At 42.0% G+C, this 22,076-nt stretch overlaps 5 protein-coding genes across 5 annotated transcripts; 2 read left to right on the top strand and 3 right to left on the bottom strand.

Annotated features, from left to right (window-relative positions):
- Window positions 1-1,274: 1,274 nt before the first annotated feature.
- F5B22DRAFT_644599 (heterokaryon incompatibility protein-domain-containing protein) lies at window positions 1,275-3,341 on the bottom strand (the record flags this gene model as incomplete). The annotated part of the gene is made up of 1 exon (XM_047978446.1): window positions 1,275-3,341. The coding sequence occupies one exon, from the start codon at window positions 3,339-3,341 to the stop codon at window positions 1,275-1,277; it is 2,067 nt and encodes a 688-aa protein (XP_047832872.1).
- Window positions 3,342-12,069: 8,728 nt separating this feature from the next.
- Window positions 12,070-14,405, top strand: F5B22DRAFT_54644 (heterokaryon incompatibility protein-domain-containing protein). The gene is made up of 3 exons (XM_047972912.1): window positions 12,070-12,708; window positions 12,763-12,938; window positions 13,004-14,405. The coding sequence occupies exons 1-3, from the start codon at window positions 12,312-12,314 to the stop codon at window positions 14,378-14,380; spliced, it is 1,950 nt and encodes a 649-aa protein (XP_047832871.1). The 5' UTR covers window positions 12,070-12,311; the 3' UTR covers window positions 14,381-14,405.
- On the bottom strand, window positions 14,141-15,723 carry F5B22DRAFT_54672 (Aldo/keto reductase). Its single transcript, XM_047972913.1, has 3 exons — window positions 15,476-15,723; window positions 15,069-15,416; window positions 14,141-15,010 (listed from the first exon to the last, which is right to left on the bottom strand). Exons 1-3 carry the CDS (start codon window positions 15,583-15,585, stop codon window positions 14,431-14,433), a joined length of 1,038 nt encoding a protein of 345 aa, XP_047832870.1. The 5' UTR covers window positions 15,586-15,723; the 3' UTR covers window positions 14,141-14,430.
- Window positions 15,724-16,398: 675 nt separating this feature from the next.
- F5B22DRAFT_598614 (fungal-specific transcription factor domain-containing protein) lies at window positions 16,399-19,172 on the bottom strand. Its single transcript, XM_047974386.1, has 3 exons — window positions 19,069-19,172; window positions 17,904-19,009; window positions 16,399-17,843 (listed from the first exon to the last, which is right to left on the bottom strand). Exons 1-3 carry the CDS (start codon window positions 19,160-19,162, stop codon window positions 16,917-16,919), a joined length of 2,127 nt encoding a protein of 708 aa, XP_047832869.1. The 5' UTR covers window positions 19,163-19,172; the 3' UTR covers window positions 16,399-16,916.
- A 2,036-nt stretch (window positions 19,173-21,208) lies between these two features.
- Window positions 21,209-21,957, top strand: F5B22DRAFT_598611 (uncharacterized protein). Its single transcript, XM_047974385.1, has 2 exons — window positions 21,209-21,756; window positions 21,832-21,957. The coding sequence occupies exons 1-2, from the start codon at window positions 21,575-21,577 to the stop codon at window positions 21,866-21,868; spliced, it is 219 nt and encodes a 72-aa protein (XP_047832868.1). The 5' UTR covers window positions 21,209-21,574; the 3' UTR covers window positions 21,869-21,957.
- The last annotated feature ends 119 nt before the right edge of the window (window positions 21,958-22,076 follow it).

Here is a 22,076-nt window from a genome sequence, read left to right as displayed (position 1 = left end):
ATATAGAATACTACAACCGTTAACCACCACTTCTAAACTAAAATCAACCATTATTATCCATTTCCCCTCCAAACTGCGCGCCACAATCATTTATTTCTATTAGTAGTAACTACTTAAACTGCATTCATTTTCTTCCACTTTTAAAAGATTTAGTATAGAAAGATTGGTATTAATAACACTAACTTGGTTTATCATTTGGACTTACATTTCCATTATGTCAATTATATGGTATATGCTACAAGAATACCCTCAATCAATAATCTCTTCCAAATATTGTGGGGTGAGTTTTAAGTGAACGTCTCCGCCCTGTAGGGCAAACGTGGTATGGGGGACTCCAGTTTCGGGTGCCACAACCTCCAGTCTTGGAGGCTTCCATACCAACAGTTCAACATTTGTATGCAAAATACGTATCAATCGAAATATGAATGGACATCGTTCTCCCACGTCAATTGACGTCAGCGAGCCTCAACCCATCGCCTTGGTAGTTCTAACAAAAATAAAGTTAAGTACGGCCGCCATGGGTGAGAGCATTGGTCCTCTGAAGCGGGTGGACCACGTTAGAAAGCATTCGCAACGTGGCTCTTCTCGTAGAAACGATCGTTCAGCTGATCCACTGTCAATGATAGCGTTGCAATCAGGTGTAGAAGCATCTAAGGGCTCGGCTGAGGGCAACTGAACACAATCAGAAATACTACCAATAGACGGTTAGAGTTGCCTAGTCAATCAATAGAGGCCGATCTAACAGTAGCCTATGCCAGTTGCTCATTGACCTTGAACCGCGTTGTAACAACAAAATTCTTCCTCTACGCGACTACTTCCACGCTTCGTCACAGAACTCTCCCCGTGTCAGTTTAGACCCAGCATAGTAACTGCTCCCTCGTTGAATAGGAGACTTCGTCACGCGGAGCAAATTTTGAACAGCTCGAATAAAGCGGCAGCTGAAAATGAGTGATTGCTATAGGCGGGTGTCCGCAAGATTTGAAAAATCGACCTACATGAGTCATGCCTCGTAACACAACGACTGCGATAATCCACTCATTACTCGACTATGTTCATCGACGATAGAGAATATCAGCATGACTTCATGTACAGCCTCATCCTCTGCCACATCCCTCTTTCGGGTTTGACCCGGAAGCTATAGTTCATTCCTCATCTCGTGATGTCAAACAAGGGGATAAACATAGAAAGATAACCAAGCCGTAATGATGTATCAATGGCCGAATTTGACTTTCACCAAAGCACCAAACCAGATATCTAACACTTACTGATTACTCCTAACACAGCGTTATATCCTTAAGATCTCCATCTGGACCACCCCAAGCCCTGATCGTATCACCAGTCATGAGCCCACGGACGTAGCATTCGCCAATCAAAGTCCATCCCGCGGAGTTATCTCCACATTTGGGCTTTTCTCGGATAATAAAGGGGACATCAGCTCCGAGCAAGATGACGACCGCATCTTCGGGTTCTATGATTTTCGGGCCGAGTCCAAAGAATCCGGCCTTGGTGATGAAGAAGCATCGCCCGTGTGAGGCGTTCCCAGCCGCTTCGGCATATCTCGCTCCGTTACCACCTTTTGCCTCATTCTCAAGCGTCGCCATCCTCATCAAATGCGGTATATCTGTAAAAGGTTCTTTTCTGTCATTGCGCTTGAAGTAATCAAGCTGATGGGCTGCAAAATCAAGTTCTGGGTTCAAGTAATCTCGGGGGCCATCTCCAGTTCCCATGGTCCTCCCCGCGATCCAAGTTTGGCGGTAAGCCTCCAAACGATCTGGATTCTGCATCAAGACAACTCCCGGTGCGTAGATTCTTGGGTAATCTGGGACGGGGTAAGTGTCCACTTGACATGTCTTTGTCATACTCCATAATGGGCTCGTTTTCGAGTCATCGGTGAAGTCATCCCGAGTCAATGGTATCGTGTGAAGTCCAACGCGATCAAAAAATTGTCCCCGGACTATCAAAGAGCCGATGTCTGGAGAAGGCGTGATGATGGGGCGTTTATTTGCAGATGCGAAGTGGTCACATCTAACACCACCAAAGACTAATACGTCCGAAGGAGAGTCCCATCGGGGAACCCAGGAGGGAAACCCTGGTCCTGTAGGCGCAAGAGGGGTACTGTGCTGTACAAAGGAGAGAATCTCCAGAGAATCAAATCTCTTAATCATTTGCCTAGCAAAATCAAGGTATACATCGACCACAGAAAGATTGTAATTTGGCTTGATGAAGGAGCTTCCAGGCCAGTATCTCGGAGCCTTCAGCAGTTGTCCAGGATCAAGAAGGAACTTTCTAGCCATGACTTCATCTGGAGATGGTGGTCTCGGGGGGTGATTCCCGATATAATCCAGAGCCGCGGATCTCCAGGTATCCGCAGTAGGCGCTACTATTACACTCAATGCCCTCAATTTGATATCTTCGTCGGTCAAACTCACCTTTAGAATGCCCTCTCCAGTGTATGGGAAATCGCTCGCATTTTCCCGTGCACTTGGGTGTGAGATAAATGCATATATTCTATCTCGGGAGTCGGTTACATCATTGAGGCGGGCTCGATGGATGATATCGTATAGGCGTTGAGACCCCGGCTGTGGGAAGTATGTCTGGTAGAGATTCGCGGCACGTTCGAATTCTTTCAAATACCCCAGTGAAGATAACAGCGAATGGAAGTATTTGAGAAATGCCATAGCCAAGACAGCAAGCTTGTTGAAGTTGATAACTGATTTCCCGCAGCATGCCACTGGCCGATTCGCAAGGCCCACCTCTTGAATCACCCACGTTCTGGTGAAGTATTCGCGTTGGAATAAGAGAGCTAGTTTATCCAAAATCGGCGAGGTTGGACGCCCGATGTCAAATTTAATCCACTGTGCCCCATCCAGACGTGCAAAATCATCCTTTATCGAACCCTCTAGCAGAATTAGCATCTCGTCAACCTTTGCGAATAGCTCAGCGGCATGATGCTCCTCATCGGGACCAAGCCAGACAGAAACTTCCTGAGCATAGGCGTAGATATCCTTCATTAGAACCACCTGATGACCCTTCTCCTCTGCATCTTGCTGATTGATGCACAAAGCATCAGCCCAGAGATATGTCGGCTCGGACTCGTGGCGAAGATGTTGAAGAGCTTGAGCAAGGTTCTTGGTAATTTCTATGTCTTGTCCATTGCACTTTATCCTCGTGGGAGCTAGTTCCGAGCCCCACGCATAAGACAGTGCCGAGTATTCAGGATCTTGGTCTAGGTCGACATGTATGAGCTCCCCTTCAAGATCACAACCCTCCTGTCCAGCAGCGAGCTTTAGGATCCGGATCTTCCTTCCTGGTTGGAGGGGAAGATATCGGTATGGACGCATATGGCTAGTCGTGAGATGTTCACAACAGATTCTTGTATTAATTGAGAGTATCTGAATCCTGGCAGTCTTGAAGCTCCAAGGATTTATACTGAGTCTAAGGTATTTGTCATAATCCTTCTCAGCTGAGCCCCGCGTCAGATGCCTTGTGAGGCGTCGCAGTGTCTACCGCGCACTAGATACGTAGGTCACAAAGTACCCTGTACGTTACCTAGACACTGTTCAGCTGCCAGTTCACGTTGGCTGGTTTGCAGTTTCTTAGAAACGGTCTTGGCAAGCCTTTTTGGCCTAAAACGATCATACATGCCAAGGCGCGCCAAGTAATTGTGTCAGTAAAGCCTCAGATTGGGTAAATAGGTATCTACCTAGGCACGCATGTAGCCGGAATTCTAAATATTCCCGGTGGTAACCGTTGACACCTGCAATATTCTACGCTCATCTTGATATATCTGAGAAACAGGAAGAGTTTACATCTTGGTGAGCCAAAACAACAGATAAGGCCTCACCTATATAGCCATGTTAACTTAGGCAATTATTATAATAGCCGCTGAATGTTCATCTACCAACTTCGAGAAGCCCCAACTTGCTCCCACGCTACTCGAGACGCATCATAACCCCATTCATTTTCTTAGGTAATTAGCTACTTCCATTCTACCTCAACACATAGCTGCTCACATGCACTCGATTTGCCTATCCCACACTCCCTTTCACGCATCACATAGATCCATTAAACGCGCGTACTACGACTTAAAAGCAGATAATTTCAGTGCTGCTAGCAGTATCAACATTTCCCACCCATTTCTTCGTCTACCAACATCACTTCGTCTCTTGATATGGAAGACAACACTTATCCTTCGCGTCGCCGACGTGAGCTTCGGTAAATCATATGTCGATAGAAGTGCATTATGTTTTAGATCACGCTTAATACCGCCTACGCCCATTCCAGCAACCCTACACACATTCTAAGAATCCTGATATTGTCGAGTCTACTGAAAAGCTTTGTTAGAGCTTGGTGAAATCGATAATGAAAAGCGCGGTCTATCTGTGCAAATTCTGCATTCAACGTGGTCTCCGTAAATACTCTTCCGCTCAACGAGCTTACGCCATTTGCACCACTTATTCAAAAGCGTTGGGAAAGGAGGGGTTGCGAGGATCTCAGGCTGCCTAAAAGTTCATGATTCTATTGCGCTTTTCTCCGTGAGATGGGTATACACTGAGACCTTGAGCATTGGTAGAGTTGTTTTGCTTGAGATCAGAACTGCTTTTCGAAGTAGGGTCTTCGCGATACGATTGCCTAAATTAAGATTTAAAGTACTAGGTCGCCCATGTTGCTTGATTCCTTTCGGCTAGTGTTTCTCTTTTTCCCTCTCTTTTTCTTGCTAGCATATCCAGGTTGCTCCAGTGACATTGCATTGCATTAAGGCTTGTTATCAATTATCTAACGCAATGAAGTTGCTGCGGAATATAGTTCAATTACAGAATGAATAGAGACCCTGTGTGACAAAGGCTCTAGTGGCAGTCTTGGCCGTATGACACCCCCCAAAGTCAAACGACTCTCCAAGTGTCTGTTCAAGCAGGCGCCCATGGCGTCAAGGTGCGCTCGCACCCCTGCGTTGACCCTATGAAATAAGACAGCCGATTTGTTGATGTGTCACACGGACAGTCCTATGAGACCTAAAAGACCCGAAGATAACCGACGCTGCCCCTGGAGGAAAGTGAGGCTATAAGCGATTGGATAAAAACAATCTGTTAGCTGCAAAAAGACCAACAGTTAAGGCATAAATGCCCAACAGACAGAAGGGAGTCACAGATTGTATAAGGCCTAAATAAGCATAAATAGCTAAGGAATCTCCTACTCCAGGATAAAAAAGAAAGAGAGAGATTAAGGCCTTAAAGACCCCTAGTAGATTATTAATGAATATAACTAAGTTCCAAGCCTTCTATAAGAGCCCTTGTCATAGATAATCTACTATCCCCCTTTAGGATACTCCAATATAGCCTAAGCTTCCGCCTGATGGATAAGCTTTGGTAAAATTCCCCATACATATACAGTATTATCTTAAGCCTAAATCCCTATAAATATAGGATTACTTTGGTAAGATATTTGCCCTACCTTTACCAAATAAAGGTATTTTAGGAAAGTCTATACCTTATATTCAATAATCCAAACATTATACGCTATAATCCTAATACTCCTATTTAAAGAGCAGGAAGTAGCCGATAACCTTATCGACCTAAGGCTTTAAACTTCTTTAAAATTACAGATATACCCTAGCTATAGGATTCCAACTTTAGTTTTTATTATTTAAGTAAGGATAGCTTAAACTTTAATTCCTTAAGATCCCCTTTATTATATAAGAATTGTCCTAAGGATGAATAGTAGCTAAGTAACCTGCCTTTACTACCTTATTGGACCTTAAATGCCCGAGATTAGGGATGTCCCGCCCCTTGGTAACTTATAGGCAGAATTAGAACATGTAGAGGTATTAAGCGAATATTCCGCTAGCCCTAATCGGAGCCTAGCCTTTACCCCTAAATAAGCTATATCCCTTCCGTCGTTACCCGCTATACCTAAGCCCGCCTATTTTAATTAGGTTATGTCCCCTTTTCCTAAAGGATTACCTTCTTTAGAAAACCTATTTAAATCTATTAATTAATTAGTTTTATAATAAAATCCTTCCATTATAGCCCCCAAATTAACATCTAAAGTTATAGAACTTACCTTTTATAACCTAACCATTTATAAGAACATTGGGGATATAGAAATGGAATATATAAATATAATAATCCAAAACCCTTTATAATAGATTATAAATATTTATAACTATATAGGTAAGACCTTTTAGGTAGCCTAATCCTTATAAAAATATAAGTAAAGAATACCCCTTAAATAAAGGGAAGCATTCCAAAATATATATACTATTATTTATAATATATACGATACCTTAATTAACTTATATAAAATGAACATATAAATAACCTAAAAATAAATAAAATACTTTTAATAAAAGATTGTATAAAGAAGCATTACCTTTTTTTAAAACGTATAAGGAACTATTACGTGTATTGTATAAAATACCTAATCTCGAGCTAATATTATTAATTAGCTTAAAGAAGTAGTGGATTATTACTATTAAGCCCTTTAAACTTTTTAAAGTAAATTTGCTAAATAAAAAGCTAACTATTAAAAGACCTAAGGAGTTATAAATAATTAGGCTATTATAATTAAGGGATAAATTGATTAATTTATAAACCGCCCCATTATAAACCTTAGCTAAATTGATAAGCTATGAATGTACACTTAGGTAGCAATTTAAGAAATCCAAAACCAATTGGATAAATAAATTGCATTAAATGTAAATTAAATTATTAATAAATTAAAGAAACGTAGCGTTATGACTAGCTTTGCCAGCTATCCCGTTATAAAGTATTTATTATTAGAAGCAATTCTATAATAGCAAATCAGTAATGAAGCGTTATAGGTAGCTAGAGCCCGATTAGTCACCCGAGCCTTGCGAGCGTAATACGTGGTAACGAGAATTTCCCCGGGAATTCTTACCGGAGTTACCCCGCTACCCGGGGGTAACCCAGGAGGAAACCTTAATAGTTCGGACGATAATAACGATCCCTTTGAAGGATAACCTCCCTGCGGTCCGCTTAAAGGACCACCTCAAAGGCTACTTCGAAACCCCAATGGAGGGCCTAGAGGAAACTTAAATAATAATAATCCCCTTAGCCCTCCTACTAACAAACTAACACATGCATTCTTAGCTATATTCGGAAGTATTAGTTCCACAACTATAACATTTAACCCTATTCAACTTAATAAGCCCTATACCTATAATAGAAAGGATACCTTTAAATTTTCTTTATAGTAAGCTAAAGTTAAGGATTATATATCTACATATACGGAAAGTTTTCCCTTCGATAAGTACTATATTAATTAAATTAACTTCCTTATAATAGATAAAGCTTTATAATAGTATTAATCCCATTAAAAGTAAATCCGCCATATTGGAGTTACTAATACCTGGGCAGCTTATCGAATAGCCTTAAAAGCGCGGTTTAAGGATCTATTAACAACGTACTAAGACGCTAATGCTTTTATAAAAGTAAAATATTCCGGCAACATTGCCCAATTTTTCACCAAGATCCTTAACCGCAACAACTCGGTAAAATAGTTTAGCCCAACCTTCCAGACCTTTATCACCAAGCGCTTACTATTAGAACTTATAAAGATAGTTTATTATAATTGGGGCTATATCCCTAAGGACAATAACAAGTTTCTCGATGCAATCCAAAAAGCTAACATTACTTATAAAAATATACTGGCGTACCCTGGGCTATTTTTAAAAGGCGCGCCTAATTCGACGAAGGAGCAATTAAAATTGGGCTATTAAAACTAAAGCAAAAAGAATTGCTCCAACTCAGGCCCAAACCAATCCTTAAAAAAGGATAAGGAAAGGAAACCCATTAGTAAAAAGCCAAATAAGCCCAAAGTCGATCCTAAGGATAATCGCTAGCCTAATGCTACAGCTGCGTTAAAGGGGATTAACTAAGCCGCTATTAATAAACGAAAGCAAAATAAAATTAACTATTAACAGTACAGTAAAAGTAATTACTATACCCTTGCCTACTATACTAAAAAGGACGTTAATGGAAAAGAGCTTCCTTTAGCCCCTAAAAAAACCTTTTCTACTAAAAGAAGGCTTAACAATAATATAAAACTACTATTTATAGCTAAACGAGCTAAAATTAATGCTATTACTATAAAGGTAGTTAATCCTATATAATATATAGAAATAAAGGAATCAGATTTGGATTTTTAGTTGGGTCCTACGAAGTACCGTGTAGGAACTTAAGCCCTTAGAAAGGTGACTTTTCCTATATTAATGCAACTAAGCAAGTAGGAGATAAGCTTCCTAAGCTAGTTTAAAAGAAGGCTAATTTAAAGCCCAGAACGGGGCGTAGGCCTATCATCCCTATAACCCTATTATATAATAACCAGGAATATCTAATTAAAGTGCTCTTAAATATAGGTAATATTATTCCTATAATATCCTTTTCAAAGGCTAAATAATGGAAGCTACCCTTTATTAAAAAAGTATATTCTAAACCTATACTAACCTTTAACGCAACGTATATATAAAAAGTAAAATGGTATTATATAAAATAAATTATTCTTCGATACCAGGAAAACCACTTCATAAGGCTTAGCTTTAAATTAAGCACCTTTAATAAGAATTATAATGTTATCCTGCCCTAATAGTAAATAAAAGAATATTAGCCTGCCTATTTCTTCAAAGATATAGGAAAAATCATATTTACATTTAAATATTACCGTAAAAATTATACTAGCTAAGCTATCCTTAACCCAGGAATTATTAAAGTTATAATAATTATGCTCTAGGTAGCCGCTGAAGTAACGATGGAATAAATTCCCGAAGAATTTAAGGAGTTCCTCCTAATCATAACCAAAGCAGCAATACAACAGTTACCTAACCACCAACCCTAAAATCATACGATTGACCTTATAAATAGGAAAACTCTACCCTGGGAACCCCTTTATACTATAAGTAATTGTAAACTAAATACACTTAAACCATAATTGGACAAAATGCTTAAAACTAATCGTATTCGTAAATCTATTATATTATACGGGGCACCCCTTATATTTATAGAAAAGAAGGACCTAAATAACCCACTATGTTCTATTATGGATTATTAAGGTTTTAATGCTGTTACAATACCGGTAAGGTATTCTATTCCCTTTATTGCAAAATTCTAGGCTAGATTCCAGAAGGTTAAATAGTTTATTAAAATTAACCTAAAGTCCGGATTCTATTTAGTTAAAATTAAAGAGGGTTATAAATAGAAGATAGTATTCTATTATAAGTATAAACTCTTCGAATATATAATAATGCTTATAAGATTTATTAACGCCCCTATAACGTTCCAATCTATAATAAACCACATCTTCCGGGATTTTATTAATGTAAGGCTATTTATATACCTCGACAACCTTCTAATTTATACGGAAATAAAAAAAGAATACAATAAAATAGTTAAAGAAATATTATAATGCCTTAATAAGTATAATTTAACGGTAATACCCCAAAAGTATAAGTAGCGTATATATAAAGTTAAATTCCTTAAATACGTTATCAATATTAGCAACATTTTAATAGCCTAAGATAAAATCGACTACATCACTAAATAGGAAGCACCAACTACCCTACACAAATTATAACAATTTATTAGGTTTATAAACTTTTACTAAAGATTTATTAAAAAGTTCTTATTAATTATAAAACCATTAACGGATATAAATAAAATAGATTAATAATAATAAAAGTGGACGGAAGTTATAAATAAAGCCTTTTTTAAACTTAAGTACTATTTTACTATAACCCCTATATTTATCTATTTTAACCCCTCCAAAGTAGCTTACGTTAAAACTAATGCCTTTAACTTCGCCCTTAAAGCTATACTATTATAAAAGGATAATAACGGCAAACTTTACCCCATTACCTTTTATTTCCAGAAATTAATACCGGTAGAAATAAACTATAAAATATATAATAAAAAATTACTTGCAATAATAAACGGACTTAACCAATAGCATTAATACTTAAAAAACGTTTAACACTAAATCAAAATTTATTCCAACCACTAAAACCTGTTATATTTTACAATAGCTAAAGTCCTAAATAAATAATAAGCCTATTAAGCGTAATAATTATCAATATACTAATTTATAATAAATTACCAACCTAGCAAATTAAACAAAAAGGCTAATATTATATCAAGACTAGCCTAATATTGCTCTAAGAAAGGGGGGAATAAAGACTAACCGGTTAAGTCAATTTTGCAAAATAAACATTTTTCGCATTCTAAAGGATCAATATTTAACTTAACAATATTTATACTACTAACTTCCAAACAACTTTATAGCCTTTCCACACCTAAATAGCTATTAAAGTTCATTAAACTTATTAAAAAAGTAATAAAGGATAACCCAAAGTACTATCTATAGAAGGATAAACCCTTTAAAGATGTAGAACTTATAAACGACCTATTATATAGGAAAGGATACCTATAGGTACCTATAGCTATACAATAAAAAGTAATAAGGACGGAACACAATATATAAATAGCTAAGCATATAGGAATGGATAAAACATTGGAACTCATTACAAAGAACTTTTAATAGCCCAATATTAAAGTAACCATAAGGGACTTTATATAAAGCTACTACGCTTATCAATAAAACAAAGCCCTACAATATACCCCCCATAAATTGCTTTAACCTATAAAGTTGCACTATATTCTATAATAATTAGTTGCAATAGACTTTATTATTAATTTACCTTTATTTAACAGCTATAACTTTATTTAAGTAATAATAAATCCCTTTATAAAAATAAAATACTTTATACCTTTAAAGGTTAAGGAAAAAAAAACCAAAGATCTTATTAAAATCTTTACTAAGTACTATTGGAAATTATACAATATACCCTTTAATATAATTTTTAATAAAAACTCTAGGTTTATAAGCTATTTATAAAAGGACTTTTTAAAACTTATTAATATTAAACCCTATATAAGTATAACCTTCCACCCCTAAACTAATAAACAGATAAAACAACTTAACTAAATCCTTAAGATCTATTTATAAATATTCGTTAATTATGAAATATCCAATTAGGAAGACCTCCTATTAACTGTTAAATTTGCATATAATAATGCTATATTAACTTTAACGTATATATCTCCCTTCTATATAAATTACAGCTACCATCCAGCTATATATAACCCTTTTATAGCATAACCCCATAACCCATCCAATAAGCTATACGCCCATTAAATAACGCAAGTATATAAGGAAGCTAAGGAATAGTTAAAAAGGGCCTAACAATATATAAAAGAATAGGTAAATAAAAGATAAGGGGCTCCACCCTAATATGCCGAAGACTAATTAGTAATATTAAACGCAAAAAACATTAAAATAAAAAGACCTATTAAAAAGCTAAACAAAAAAATACTTGGTCCCTTTAAAATCCGTAAGGTAATTTTACCTACCGCTATTAAACTTATATTACCTAAAGGTTGGAAAATCTATAATTTATTCTATATCTTGCTTATCGAGCCTTATTATGCTAATAATTAGGCATTGCTTAACTCTGACTAGGTCCTACGGGAAGCACCTCCAATAAAGTCCGAAGACTATTAAGTAAAAAAAATTAAAAACTCCTTAAAAACCTAAAGGAATGTAAAGTACCTAATCAAATGGGAAAGTTGGCCAACTAAAAGGTATTGGACTTAAAAACTATATGAATATATAAACGGCGCTAGCGCGAAGGCTTTTATTAAACAGTTCCATCAATAAAATCCTGGTAAACCAACGAACCCCTAAATAATTAAGACCCCGAATTCGTAAACCCCTTAAAGGCGTTAATTATACTTAAAGTCGAGCATTAAAAGGAAGGAGATAGTATCACACGGATAATCCTATAAAACCTAAAAGACCCAAAAATAACCAACGCTACCCCTAGAGGAAAGTAAAGCTATAAACGATTAGATAAGAACAATCTGTTAACTGCAAAAAAACCAATAATTAAGGTATAAATGCCCAACAGACAAAAGGGAGTCATAAATTGTATAAGGCCTAAATGAGCATAAATAGCTAAGGAATCTCCTACTCCAGGATAGAAAAGAGAGAGAGAGATCAAGGCCCTAGAGACCCCTAGTAGATTATTAATGAATATGACTAAGTTCCAAGCCCTCTACAAGAGCCCTTGTCACATAATGCAACCTCACGGATCAGGAATGACGCGGACCTTCGTCAAGGATATCACTAGCTCCCACTTCTCCCCAACGGGGCCACACTTAGCATCAGTTTATTCCGTCTTTATTACACCGCAAATTTATATTCGTCAAGGCTTCCTATAAGAAAGGTATAGCCAATTCGCCATGACTAACAACCACAGCTCTTCGGATCCTTGCTATTGTCGGCCGTGGCATAAAAATTGCGATGCTTCAACATGTTCACAGGCGAAGCTCGCGTCCCAAGCATTGCCGCGAGCTTCTTTAAACAGTTACAGAAAGAGCGGGGAGAATGGCTGTCAAACCTGTGCTATCATTACTAGCGCTCTTCGAATACCAAGTATCAGACAGATCTGGCAGCAGTCTATTGAATTGGCACTTAAAAGTCAGCGCCAGGATCTAGTCGCGAAGATGAAATCTGATGAAGAAGAGTTGCGCATAGAATTGCTGCTTGACAGCACAGGGCGGCGGGTTTTACGGACCTGGGCGTCTGCTGTCTCGATAGATTGGAGACACTTCAACCTGTGGTGGGAAGGAAATCCTAGTAAGAACTAACTTGCCAGCACAAATGTTTGTACTTCAACTAAACTCCGAATAGGTCAGAGAAATAGTCCTTGTAGAGCGTTTCCTACACTTGATTACCATCCAGTAGAGCGCACAGATTCAGAACGTAGCATAGAAAATCTGAAAAGTTGGATCAGAGCTTGTGCCGAGAACCATTCTTGCTTCCCGAAAGACGACCCAATGCTCCCAGTACGTGTTGTGAAGGTCACGGTGAGTTGAAAACTACCAGTTTATAAGAATATGTGGGATGTAACTAATTACCAAAACTCGCACAGGAGGACCGGGTTCGCGTTGTGGACCAACACGGACTACGGGGCAGATATATGACCCTGAGTCATAGATGGGGTATTAACGAGACTTTCGCACTAACAAGTCTCAACTTCAACTTGATGACGGAACCTATTCCTTGGGACTCGATCCCTAGGATATACAAAGAGTCCATAGAGCTGACAAGGGCCCTGGGAATTGAATATATATGGATCGACAGTCTCTGTATTGTCCAAGACGATGTAGAGGACTGGAAAAGGGAAGCTGGGAAAATGAAATTAGTGTATGGCAACTCTTATCTGAACATAGCTGCCACTCAAGCGGAAGACTCATACGGGGGCCTATTCACCTCCAGTAACCTGGGGGGACAATACCCTGCCCAGACAGTCCCGCAAGATCCGGAGATACGGATCCGACCACAACCCCACCTCACCCACGCACACTTTGGCAGCAACTATAGTCACAGCGCCTCCAATTCCCCTCTGATGCAACGCGGTTGGGTATTGCAGGAGCGCATCCTGTCGCCGAGAGTGGTGCACTTTGACACGGATGAGATAAAATGGGAATGCCAAGCCATGACCGACTGCCAGTGTGGCGGCATGGTAGTCATAGCCAATTTCAAGCGAGATTACCACGCATGTTTTAAACCCAATGGCATCCCACTGCCATACGAGTGGATGCGTATCGCAGAGAGATATTCTTCATTGAAATTCACCTACGACAGCGATCGGCTAGTGGCGCTGTCGGGACTCGCTGAGCAAGGTGTTCAATCTGGAAAAGGGGGTAAATACATGGCCGGGGTTTGGGAGCGGAACATCGCGCACCAGTTATGCTGGCAAATTATCAATACGCATAGGCGACCAGATGTTTACCTCGCACCTAGCTGGTCGTGGCTTTCCGTTTTCGGAACGGTGAGGTACGACAATCGCATGGACTTCACATCGAGATGTTCGACTATCGATGTCAAAATTGAGGAAGTGAGTTGTCTGAGTAAAGAAGGAATTATTGCCACCGCTACTACCAGCCCTATTATTGGATCTATACGACTCAAGGGAAGAGGAATTACTACGAGTGTTGAACTCAAGAACCCCGGCACTGAAACTACGCCGCCGACTTACTGCTTGCGGAGAGAGGGGCTTGAGATCTGGTGTCGTGCGGACTATCTCATGAGCCGAGAAGAAGCTAATACCATCACGGAGGCTTTCATTCTGTATTGGGGTCGTATGTGGCCTGATCAAAATACCTTTCTCATTCTCAAACCTATTCCAGATGAAAGACGCAAGTTTGAAAGGCTGGGGCTCGTGCGGATCCCGCCAGAGAGAGCGAACCAGTTGGGAGAAATATTGAAACACTTCAAGAAGGAGGATGATGTTGTTATTGTGTAAAAATATTCTCAGTAATGCTAGTACGTGGGATGCCCACGTATATCATACACTCAACTCTCCAACGGCGCCGTGTCCACAAATCCACCAAACATTGCTCCTCGGTGTCCGCTAACCCCAGCCTCTAAGACCAGCTTCCGTAGCAGCTTCTCTTCCTCTTCGGTAAGAGTGACTTGCGATGCCGCGAAGTTCTCTTCTAGGTACGCCGTCTTCTTCGTCCCAGGGATGACAAAGATGTTATCCCCCTGAGCAAGCAGCCACGCGAGGACAAGCTGGCCACTCGTGCAACCCTTGCGTTTCGCGATCTCGGCGAACTGGTCCACGAGCTTCAAGTTCTTCTCGAAGTTTTCGCCCTGGTAGCGCGGCATATGGGCTCGCGCGTCATCTGCGCCGAAGTCTGCGGCGGAGCGGAAACGCCCGGTCATAATACCGCGGCCAAGTGGCGAATAGGCGAAGACAGAGACGCCTAGTTCTTTGCAGGTATCGAGGAGGTGTGTACCAGACGGGCCCTCGATATCGAGAGTCCACGGGTTATACTCCATTTGTACGGCATGGATTGGGTGGACTGCGTGAGCACGACGAAGGGTCGCAGATGACACCTCCGATAGACCTACATATTTGATCTTCCCTTCGCTGTGGTACTGTTAGAGGCTAGGCTGGACTGGGCGATTAGGAGATATTAGAGACTAACTTCACTAGTTCCTTAAGCATAGCCATGGTTTTCTCAATTGGCACATCGGGGCTAGCCCGGTGCATGTAATATAGATCGATGTAATCCACACCTAGACGCTTTAGACTGTTCTCGATGCTTTGACGACAATGCTCGGGCGAAGAGTCAACCGAAATCCCAACAGGTGAATTTGGATCAGGCTTGAGTCCGAACTTGGTAGCGAGAAAGATATCTGCTCGGCGCTCAGGATGAAGCTCAAACCACTTCCCAATGGTATCTTCACTGTCGCCGTATATGTCAGCTGTATCCCAGTTGGTACAGCCTAACTCCCAAGCCCGATCCAGCAGCTTGAGGCGTTTTTCGTCGCTCCTGAGCCCCGCAAGGTTAATACAAAGTAATCATCGACAAGTCAAGAGAATCTGACTCACTCAGCTGCTCCATAAGCAAGGCTGATGCCCATCAGGCCGAACCCAGTAGCGGGTATCTCAGGGCCCTCGTTGCCGAGCTTTCGGGTGAGAGTTTGCGCCGGTGGTGCCATGTTGTCTAAAGCTAGAATTTATGATTCTTGATAATTGATATTTGGGTACTAAGATGATTTGTCGTGCTATGGGAATCGCAGGTTGAATGCAGCGACTTGATGAGCCCATAGCCAGCGACTGGCGGACTGCACTTATACTTGGGATTTCATCGTTCCGGGACACTAATCACATCGTTTGCCTTCCTTGAACCCTCTTGACTGATCGACTCATCTGCAAAGCCCTTATGCAGTCTGCTTACGGTGGGCCTGGAGGACGGTTGAAAGTGTATCCCGATAATGGCTGTCTTCCATTCAAATTGTAGGCACTCTGTGCTCCGGGGCCAGGGCTTCCGTAATTACGAATGTCAAGGGAAAACCTGCGGGTTCGTAAAGAGCGGGACAAGACAACACCCCAATCACGACGGCCTGGCTGTCAAGCGACTGCGACGGTGCCTCTTATGGCTGCTTTATCTCAATGGTACTTCGAGATCGCTACTAACGAACATGTCTGTCCGTAGATAATAGAATTGCATAGTTTCTGTTATGAGAGATTTTCTTGTGTCGCCTTATCTCCGTCGATATCTCCACTAATTGCACCTGTAACTCCGCTCGGGCCAGCAATGACTCCGAGCAATTAGTCATCATCTTCCCTGCGTGAAAATCCGGGGAGGGTTTCATGTATACACATGCATGTAAGTTGCCAGTACCGGTTCAAGATGTGTATAACGTGAAAAACTAAAAGTAAAAAAGCGAAGCAAAAGACGTACAACACCGAGGATTCGCTGGTCGTCACCGACCCAACTACTAATTCGGCGCTCATACCGGCTTATCTATGGGAGAGCGGACGGGATCCCGAGTTTTCCGATGGCTATGGTCGTACGTGGGAGTTTCGCCATCTAGATTTAATTATATCTTAAGACATACGTAGGAAAGGGGCCGGTGTAGGGAGATTCGATAGAAACGCAGCTTGAACTTGCATTTGCGACCAGGTTGATACCGACCTAGTATTGTCACGGTTGAAATCTCCAAGACGATTGCAAAAGACACATTCTAAGTAATTTTCGCCTTGATAATAAGTCGGTGGTTTCTATGAGCCCAATACTATGAATCAGCAAAGCACGAGGATAAGCTAAATGTCATCCTATTGGCTGCGCGATTTTGCTCCCGGTCATGTAGACCCGTTGGGCGTGTCGCCGCTTGGCTGAGGTTGCGGAAACGCTTGCAACCCGGCACAGCGCACAGGACTTACCTAACAAATGAATAGTGATAGGGTAACTCATTTTCTTGGATTTCATCTGCAGTTCTTTCTGTCACCTTTTTTTTTTTTTTTTTTAGTTTTCTTGAATGCCAGCTTAGGCAAGAAGTATGTAGTTCTGGACACGGTCCATGGCGTTAACCCAACAAGATGACCCCCCATCGACTAGTATGGAATTTCGACATTCACGCCCGATTTGCCTTATAGCATGGTACGTCCGCTTATGCACGTGGCGATGGCCCTGATCTCGATCCTCTGAGTCGATGAACTGGAAAAGACATTGCTCCTCGTCCTCGTCACGAATCGCACACGCGGCCACACACAGGGGCCACAGAGCATGATCAATCATTCCACTCTTGCATAACCCTTTTAAGGATTTAATCAAATCCACTGTGCCTATTCGTATCTCGTCAATGTGTAAATTCGACCCGGATAGGACAAAGTGCACGTGGACGATGGCGGCGCGCGCATAGACGATCGTGATATCTTTTGAGAGTTCTTCGAGAGATCTGTGGGCCAGTAGCTCTGGCGAGATTCCTCTTTTCCCGTTAGCTACCTGAGGTCTCATGGAAGTCTCAATCTGGCTAGAAATTAGATTGTTGAGTGAGTCCACGATGGTACTACCGCGAGTCACTAGCTCAATCGTGCTTAGCCTTCTCTGACTTTCGGCCTGCATCTTCCAGCTTTTCAGAGCGGTAATTTCATTCAACGCCAAGACAACATCGTTGTGGCAACCAGATGCCTTGACCATGTCGATTTCAGCTGAGTGGAGAAGAACATTGTGTTTGATGCCGAGAAAAGGTCCTTTTCCGGTAGAGACTGTGGCCAGGACGTCGAGCCAGATCAGCTTACTCAGCAGTGCCTTTCCTGTCGTCAGCCACAGAACGGACTCGCCATGAGCCAGTGAGCTGTGGGCAGGGAGCTGGTGTTTCTTGCTTGAGATAGTTAAGTCGATAAGGCTTTGCGTGTATTGTCCCGCTTCTTGAAGGTAGTCTACCCAACAGCTTGACCCTCCGTAGAAAATCTATGCTTCCATGAGTAATTGCATTTATCCTATATGAAAGTCAAGTATCTATGAACGAACCTCTAGCTGTATGCACTGAATCAGACAAGCGCAAGCAGATATGGTTTGTGATATCCTTTGTTCGTCGTCGAGAAGCGATATCGTTGCTGAAGGGGAGGGGAATGTCTTGAGAATCCTGCTTATTTCAGATAATTGATCGTCATATTCCTTTGGTAGTTCCGATCCAGCCACAGATACAAAACTGTTGAGGTAGTATGCCTTGCTAAGTACCATCGAGACTTCTAGGACTTGTGTGCAGCTTAGGAGGAGAAACTGCAACCACTGCATGTCTTCGGGGTTACTAACCCACGCGAATAGGAACTGCTTTGGTATCACTTTGCTCATGTAGTAAGATAGCAGCATGGCCCTTTCTATGTGTGATCCACGAGAGTCGGCAGATGATGAGCCTGCAGAGATCGAACTCATCGGTGAGATTCGGCCATAAGAGAAACAACGATTATGATACACTGGATCTGCCTGTGGGAGCTCCGGTTGTTCTAAAGGGGTTTCATTTGGCGCTCCTTCATCTGTGATTATCTTACCTTCCGGTTGCAACATCTCCGTCAAGGCTATACTCAGTGGCTGTTTAGGACTAACTGTGTCAATACCGGAGAAAGAGAAACACCCTAACTCAAGGTCAATGGGCGATGAGAAGGTTAAGGGAGACATGCTTGGCATATTTGTCATGATCATATCCATATCCCCTATTCCTGGGTGCCTTGAGTCCTGCCAGTTCATATGGTTCGTGACGAGCAGATCATCAAAAGACATTGAAGGGCCATCACTCCCGTGAGCCATCGGATATGTGTGTCTTGTAAGCTCTTGGTGCACTTCCTCATCTCGAGCTGCTGTATTGCGAGAGCAATCCACGGGGGGAGTAGATATGGTAGTTGCCTTCCGGCGATTTCGTGTTCTCTTTGGTCCATTCAGAGCAACGGCCATCTTCACTCTTTCGGCTGTTTCCTTCTCAAGAGGCCCTCTGTCCATCCATATAGGCTTTGGCCCATACCCCTCGCAGGAAATTCGCAAGACTTCGCATGTCTTGCATATGGGTTGATGTTCATCGCACTTCTTCCTCCTTAATTTACACGTCCAGCAACCATTCTGGCTCCTGGTACCTAGGCGCCCTGAGAAACTATTGAGCGTTTTCCAAGATCAGGTATGTCATAAATTTTTTGTTACCTACTTTTGCCATTGCCCTTGGATACCATCTCCATTTTATGGGTTCCAGATAAGCGAGGTATTGGCAGGATTATTTTTGTTAGATAATCCGTTGCCATGCGAGTAATTCGCTTCTTTTTAACGATACTTCTAGATACTCTATCTAATCTCACCGCCCAGAGGTGATGCATTGATTTTGCCTTTCCGAATCTGGCCACATGTAGCGGAAGGATCTATGCAGCCCGGTGGCGGAGGTGCGCACTACACCGTTTCTTTCAAAAAAATATGGGTTATGCCATGATAAATGTGCATTTGCCAATTGCAGATTGATTCTAATTTACTCAGCCGCCAACATACCTGAAGATGTGGGGTGTCGATCAAGCAAGTGCATTAACATACACATCCGGGCGGTATTAGGGATCACTGGCTGCTTTTATACTACCCGTGATACTGTGACTAAAGCCCTCGTCTCTCAGACAGATCCATTATTCTTACGGATATATCATGAATCTTCCTCTCACCGAAGTTCCAGTTGGGGGCGCTGCAGCCCAGACAACCCCTATTGTCCGAGCTGACTGACATAGTTGTTGATATTCCACAGCTTCGGGTTCAATTCTCGAGATGAATTCTCTTAATATGTCTCCGTGACTCATATGGAGCCAAATAGATACCATCTATAATGATTCGTCAGCAATACATGTGATAGCTGACTCTGCAGCAATGGGCATGTACATTGCAGGAGGGTCAGCAGCTCGAGCTCGACGGTATGACATGTTAAGCTTCAACAACTAGCTAATAAATATTCGTCGGTTACATTTATAAGCTATGCGATAATACGCCTCATTTGACTACATAAACTACCAGATATGATTAAGCAAGCCTTGGGGAACAGGAAAGTATTGTTGGTTGATCACCAGCGTGACGCAGTAAGATTTAATATTCCTCCAACATTAGTGTAGGCGACACGCCAGCTTATGCGCACCCCAAGTTGCCTGCCGGCGTCTCGGGTAGGGTGCCGCAAGGGAATCAACTGCCAACACCTTGGATAACACTGCGGCGTTCGTTGAGATTAGGGTAGATCTTTTGCGAAATAGAAGCACGCATCTCAATAAGCATCGCCCAGCATTACACGATTCACAAGATGTTCTGAGGGATTATCATGAGATACACTCACCGATCTGTTTTGCGGTTATGTAGAAGCTATTCTAGGGTTTTGCTACGTCTATGATATTGGTTAATTGCTGTCGCCACGGTTCCTCAGTTCAAGACCATCACACTTTCGAATTCCAGATTCTGACATCACATTTAGCGGATGATGACCACATGTACACTAGATAGCAATAGGTCCTTCGGACCTCGAGTGGATGCAAATTGTCGAAGCCTAGATTTCACGCTCAAGTTTGAAGATCTGGTTCTCGCCTTGGCCGGCCTGTTTGACAAATATTGGCTAGAGAACCTCATTGAATAGGTTCAAGATAGGGCACACCACTTAATGCCCCGTTCAACATGTACGGCTAAGCCCACCCGGCAGCTCGGCATCCGTCAGGTGCGAGGCGCCTATCGGGAAAGCTGTCATGGTTCCTCATCGCCTTCATCATGAGCGTCGCTAGCACAAACTAACCCTGGTAGGTGTTCGAAGAGCTGCAGGAACCGAAGTATGCACTTACGCCCCCAAAATGACCTCATTTTTGGCCGCGCTATCTACGGGATCGCGGGTTTGAGGATGTACACGGGCGGCATGATCCTACTCCCTGTAAACCATCTGACATACTTTGCGCCGCCCTCCCTGTCAAGAGTAATACATGTGATCCCATTAGATTATCTAGAAGTCTAAGTTACAATACAGTTATCCGGCTGGATGAAGGTCTTATTTACAGATTCCCAGCATTCCAGTATGTGGAACGCAAGTATCACCGCCTTCCCTTTCTGACACTCCCGCATATCTCAAGAGAATGGCGACATTATTCATACACTCTATGCACTAAGTGTTCCTAAATGCACACCTGCCTGGTGGGTTGCAGAAAGCACGGTCACTGCGGTTGGATGCTGCGCCAATCAGACCAGTTGTCAAGATACTGCGCATGAGGAAGCATCTAAGTTTACGATTAGTACAAAGTCTTTTCGATCACTAATTTGCGCATATAAATTTGCGTTTGGCCCATAACCAAAGCGTATGAACCTAAAGCCATAGTCGATGATTTCAACAGGACTGCGATTTGGTTTCTCCGAAGACCGGAATCCCATATATTTAAAGCTTCTAGCCTCCCTTGATTCAAATTTCCTTTTCCACGCACACACACTACACACTACTGACCAATACCTCTTACCTACCTCAGGACAAATACAAGTTCCTATTCCATTCCCGCTAACATTTGCGAAATTTCAATTTATGTCAACCTCGTTACGATGAAAAGTTCCCGGACGTGTCTGCGATGCTGGAGGCCGGGCTTTATCTTGGCTTCTAAACTTTTGGTTTGCTCAATCGTTTTTTATTTTTTGTCCACGATTTATATCGTGCCTTGGTTCCTCCGATGTCTATTTGGCTGGCCTATTTCATGTCATTTTACACCATTACAGCCATCTTTGTTTTCTTTTTAACCCGGCCTACTTGGTTTGACGAGGAATCACCAGAGGAACACACCCATATTGGGACGGGATTTCTATGCGAAAAGTTGTCACAGGAATTAGGATGGGATAACGAGCTCGCTCCGAGGTAAGACAGCTGTGGCCCATTCCTTGCCGATCGTGCAAGATATCCTCCTTAGCGAGTGAGGCTAACACAGGGCAGAGAATTTCGGCGACCCGAACCGGAAGGCGGAGCTTAGTGCCAAAACTTTGCGGTTACTTGGAGGAACCCAAGTTGGCCTTTCCAAGCCTCCCAAACAAGCGTCCTAGTACACAGGCCCGCAGCACAGCATGGGGGGGGGGGGGGGGGGGGCATAATTTAAAAAAGAGGAGCTTTACCGCGAAAAAACACAAAAACCACCCCATCGAGCCATGAGAAGCAACTACTGCAGCGACGGAGAGGCGGAG

This window comes from Xylaria bambusicola (genome assembly GCF_022495145.1).
Source record: "Xylaria bambusicola strain CBS 139988 unplaced genomic scaffold F5B22scaffold_11, whole genome shotgun sequence".
NCBI lineage: Eukaryota > Fungi > Ascomycota > Sordariomycetes > Xylariales > Xylariaceae > Xylaria > Xylaria bambusicola.
This window is presented reverse-complemented; position numbering and strand designations above follow the sequence as displayed.

What these genes read in the sequence shown, in the direction of transcription:
- F5B22DRAFT_54644 (XM_047972912.1), top strand. Translation starts at nt 12,312, where the DNA reads ATGACTAACAACCACAGCTCTTCGGATCCTTGCTATTGTCGGCCGTGG. An exon ending in GTGGTGGGAAGGAAATCCTA is followed by an intron (nt 12,709 to 12,762) that starts GTAAGAACTAAC and finishes AACTCCGAATAG; the next exon opens with GTCAGAGAAATAGTCCTTGT. An exon ending in TACGTGTTGTGAAGGTCACG is followed by an intron (nt 12,939 to 13,003) that starts GTGAGTTGAAAA and finishes AAACTCGCACAG; the next exon opens with GAGGACCGGGTTCGCGTTGT.
- F5B22DRAFT_54672 (XM_047972913.1), bottom strand. Translation starts at nt 15,585, where the DNA reads ATGGCACCACCGGCGCAAACTCTCACCCGAAAGCTCGGCAACGAGGGC. An exon ending in CTTGCTTATGGAGCAGCTGA is followed by an intron (nt 15,417 to 15,475) that starts GTGAGTCAGATT and finishes TGCGGGGCTCAG; the next exon opens with GAGCGACGAAAAACGCCTCA. An exon ending in ATGCTTAAGGAACTAGTGAA is followed by an intron (nt 15,011 to 15,068) that starts GTTAGTCTCTAA and finishes ACAGTACCACAG; the next exon opens with CGAAGGGAAGATCAAATATG.
- F5B22DRAFT_598614 (XM_047974386.1), bottom strand. Translation starts at nt 19,162, where the DNA reads ATGGCAACGGATTATCTAACAAAAATAATCCTGCCAATACCTCGCTTA. An exon ending in ATCCAAGGGCAATGGCAAAA is followed by an intron (nt 19,010 to 19,068) that starts GTAGGTAACAAA and finishes ATAGTTTCTCAG; the next exon opens with GGCGCCTAGGTACCAGGAGC. An exon ending in TTCAGTGCATACAGCTAGAG is followed by an intron (nt 17,844 to 17,903) that starts GTTCGTTCATAG and finishes ATGGAAGCATAG; the next exon opens with ATTTTCTACGGAGGGTCAAG.
- F5B22DRAFT_598611 (XM_047974385.1), top strand. Translation starts at nt 21,575, where the DNA reads ATGTCTATTTGGCTGGCCTATTTCATGTCATTTTACACCATTACAGCC. An exon ending in GATAACGAGCTCGCTCCGAG is followed by an intron (nt 21,757 to 21,831) that starts GTAAGACAGCTG and finishes AACACAGGGCAG; the next exon opens with AGAATTTCGGCGACCCGAAC.